General features: G+C 31.7%; 1 protein-coding gene across 1 annotated transcript; it reads left to right on the plus strand.

Moving 5' to 3' along the window:
* The first annotated feature begins 277 nt into the window (after window positions 1-277).
* Window positions 278-3,290, plus strand: LOC125811354 (xylan O-acetyltransferase 1-like). The gene is made up of 5 exons (XM_049490857.1): window positions 278-717; window positions 833-1,004; window positions 2,392-2,591; window positions 2,692-2,850; window positions 2,928-3,290. Exons 1-5 carry the CDS (start codon window positions 278-280, stop codon window positions 3,274-3,276), a joined length of 1,320 nt encoding a protein of 439 aa, XP_049346814.1. The 3' UTR covers window positions 3,277-3,290.
* Window positions 3,291-3,773: the final 483 nt, after the last annotated feature.

Raw genomic sequence — 3,773 nt, forward strand, 5'->3', positions numbered from 1 at the left:
GAATAACGCTTTGAGATCACTCCTCTCTCCCAATCTCTCTCACATCACACATCACACATCTAACAATTGGTAGTTGTTCGTTTGAAACAAATACCAAAATCTGAGAATGACAATTTTCTACTAAATCAACATCTTTCTGAAAACCCCATTTCACCAAATACTTTTGGTAACAAATCAAATAATATAATAAGAAAAAGAAAAAGAAAAAGTTAGGGATGCTAGTTTTTGTTTATATTTCCAATTGTGAGCAGTAGTGGTATTTCTCATCTCAACAGAGATGAAGCACGGCGGACAGAAGAACAATAATCTGTCAATAGTCGTCGTGGTTTTCTCCATATTCTTGTTTAGTTGTTTCATATACAATGAAGATTTCAAGTCTATTGCTGAATTCCCATTCTCAAGACCCAAAATTCAATTAGAAAGTGATGAAAACAGAGTAATTTCATCATCATCAATGGTAATGAACTCAAGGACGGTAGTAGAACAGAGCATTGAAATGCCTGACGAAGATGTAGATGATGATGAGAGCATTGAGTTGCCACCTGATGATTGCGATCTGTTTATAGGGAATTGGGTTTATGATAATGTAACTCACCCAATTTACAAAGAAGATCAATGTGAGTTCCTCACTTCTCAAGTTACTTGCTTGAGGAATGGAAGACAGGACTCTATGTATCAGAACTGGAGATGGCAACCCAGAGACTGTTCTTTACCCAAGTAAGACCAAGGATCCTTCATTTATGAATAATATCAGTTCAAAATTACTTAAGGTGTCTTTTTGAAAATTCTGTCAGCTGTTGCTTTATGTGTTTACCCATAAAAATAATTTCAGGTTTAAACCAAGATTGCTTCTTGAGAAATTGAGGAACAAGAGACTCATGTTTGTAGGAGACTCTTTAAACAGGAATCAATGGGAATCCATGGTTTGTTTGGTTCAATCTGTTGTTCCTTCTGCAAGAAAAAGCTTAAGCAAAACTGGTTCTTTATCAATTTTCACAATTCAGGTAAACTATATTTTCCTAAGCCAATGCTCTTTTGTCTCAATTTATATGAATTTAATTTGATTTAACATAAAGTAAGAAAGAAAATGAAAATAATAATGTGTAATTCTTTTTAAAATTTACTTAAAAAAAGTAAGTCATATAAAATAGAATAAAAGGAATAACAACTTTTGAAAAAGATTGATTCTCTGATTAAACATAATGATTATGTTTTGGCTTTACTTAGTTTGATAAGACCTTATTGCTATTTTTGAACTCTTATGCTAAATACTTTTGTATTAATTAAAATCACTTTAATATTACCTCATTAATTAATAATATTAATTTAGTAAGTATCCCAAATAAGTACTCCCTCTGTTTCATAAAGAATGACTTGGTTTGACTTGACACGGAGTTTAAGTAAATAAAGAAGACTTTTGAATCTTGTGGTCCTAAATTAAAGTTATGTCAAATGTACAAAATTGCCCTTAATCTTGTGGTCTTAAACATGCCATGTGAAAAGCAAAAAGTAAAATGTTACCAAAAAAAGAAAGATGTCATTCTTTTTGAAACTGACTGAAAAACAAAAAGTAAAATGTTACCAAAAAAAGAAAGATGTCATTCTTTTTTTAAACTGACTAAAAAGGAAAGAAGATCATTCTTTGTGAAACGGAGGGAGTATGAACTAGTGTGCTTTAAAGGTAGCATCTCCACTCGTCAATTTAATGATGTACTGTTGCGTAATAAATAATCTTGATTAGTTGGACACGTCATCACTGCGTAATGAAAAGGATTCATATTCTATTTAATTCCCTTTTCACCTAATATTAATGAAAGGTTCTAAATTCCAATAGTGGTTGGTTTATTGGAAAATTGAGTTTTAGTGTATGTATTCTATTACTCTCTACCGATTTATATGATTCATTTTTCTTTTTACTCAATTCAAAATAAAATGACATATTTCTATATTAAATACTCTCAATCCCAATTTATGTGACACATTTCGAATTTCAAAACTCAAACAAATCTATTTTTTATCGTAATTTTTTTTAAATATTTTGAATAGTCAATTATTGTGACTTATAGTACTTTTTTCGTAGTTTACAAACACATAAATTTGATTTTTTAAAAATTGAAGATTCCATGAACAAATTCTCGATCAAACTTAAACTATTTGATTCTCGAAAAATGAAATTATGTCACAAAAATTGAGACAAAGGAAGTAACAATTTAATTTTAAAATGATTATTTTACATTTAATGAAATAATTTATAGTCAAACAAATATCTATTACTTATTTTAAATCACAAGTTTTAAAAAGGTTTTCTTTCTTAAACTCAAGTAAAACTAACTCACATAAAATAAGATAGAAGGAATAACTTTTTCTGTCTTTTTATATGAATATACGCAGGATTACAATGCGACGGTGGAATTTTACTGGGCTCCATTTCTAGTGGAGTCAAACTCAGATAATCCAAATATGCATAGCATCTTGAACAGAATCATCATGCCTGAATCTATCGACAAGCATGGCAACAACTGGAAGAATGTTGACTATCTCCTCTTCAACACATACATTTGGTGGATGAACACTTTTTCTATGAAAATTTTGTAAGTAAAATAATTCATATTATACCAAACAAATTTAAAATTCCAGATTTCAAAACATGGATATTAATTATTGTGTGATTTTGTGTTTCCTACCTAACAGACGAGGATCGTTCGATGAAGGAGCAACAGAATACGATGAGATAGATAGACCAACAGCTTATAAAAGAGTGTTGACCACTTGGTCCCAATGGGTCGATAAAAATATAGATCCCAATCGCACCCAAGTCTTCTTCATGAGCATGTCTCCTCTTCATATCAAGTAAAATAAATCCATTTTTTTCTTTTGAATCTTCGTTGACATTAACTATAAAATAAACTAATTCGTTATTTAAACAGGAGCTTAGATTGGGAAAATCCTGATGGAATAAAATGTGCAAAAGAGACAGCCCCAATACTGAACACATCAATGCCGCTAAATGTTGGAACAGATAAAAGGTTGTTTGTGATAGCAGCAAATGTGACTAGATCCATCAACGTTCCAGTATACTTTCTCAACATTACAACATTATCAGAGTATAGAAAAGATGCACACACATCAGTTCACACAATTCGTCAAGGCAAAATGCTAACGCCTGAACAACAGGCTGATCCTGCAACTTATGCCGATTGTATACATTGGTGCCTCCCTGGATTACCCGATACTTGGAATGAGTTCCTTTATTCGCGCATTATTTCACGTTCTTGACACTTTGTCCCTTCTTCATTTGTGGAAATTCAGAGACTAGAATAGGAAAACTTTTTCTTGCCTTTCATTCACTTATCAATGGTGTATATATACAAAATATCTAGAAGAAGAAAACAAAATAACTCCTATACGTGTATGAATTCTAATTGGCTATCACTACACTACAAAAATATACAGCTGTGTGTACTATTTCGTACGAGAAATACACAAATCCGTTACATAGGAATCTGCATATTTCTTGCCTAATTTTCATCCATTTGTCCAAATCATCTCTCAAATAAGGCTGTCTGGAATTGAATTGTGGGCCTTCATTTGTTGTTGGGCTGAGACATTAACTTTTGGTTGAAAGTTTTGCATTTTGACCAGCTGAGATATAGACCCAATATTGTCTCTGAATTTCGTTTGATTGAGAAGCTTTCCAGTAGTCAGAACTTGAACTTTCTTAGCTTCTTTCTCCTCTTCACTGACTTTCTTGATTTCAATTCCAACATCCCCCC

The sequence above is a fragment of the Solanum verrucosum genome, unplaced genomic scaffold (assembly GCF_900185275.1).
Source record: "Solanum verrucosum unplaced genomic scaffold, falcon-dt-bn FXZP01000860.1, whole genome shotgun sequence".
Classification (NCBI taxonomy): Eukaryota; Viridiplantae; Streptophyta; class Magnoliopsida; order Solanales; family Solanaceae; genus Solanum; species Solanum verrucosum.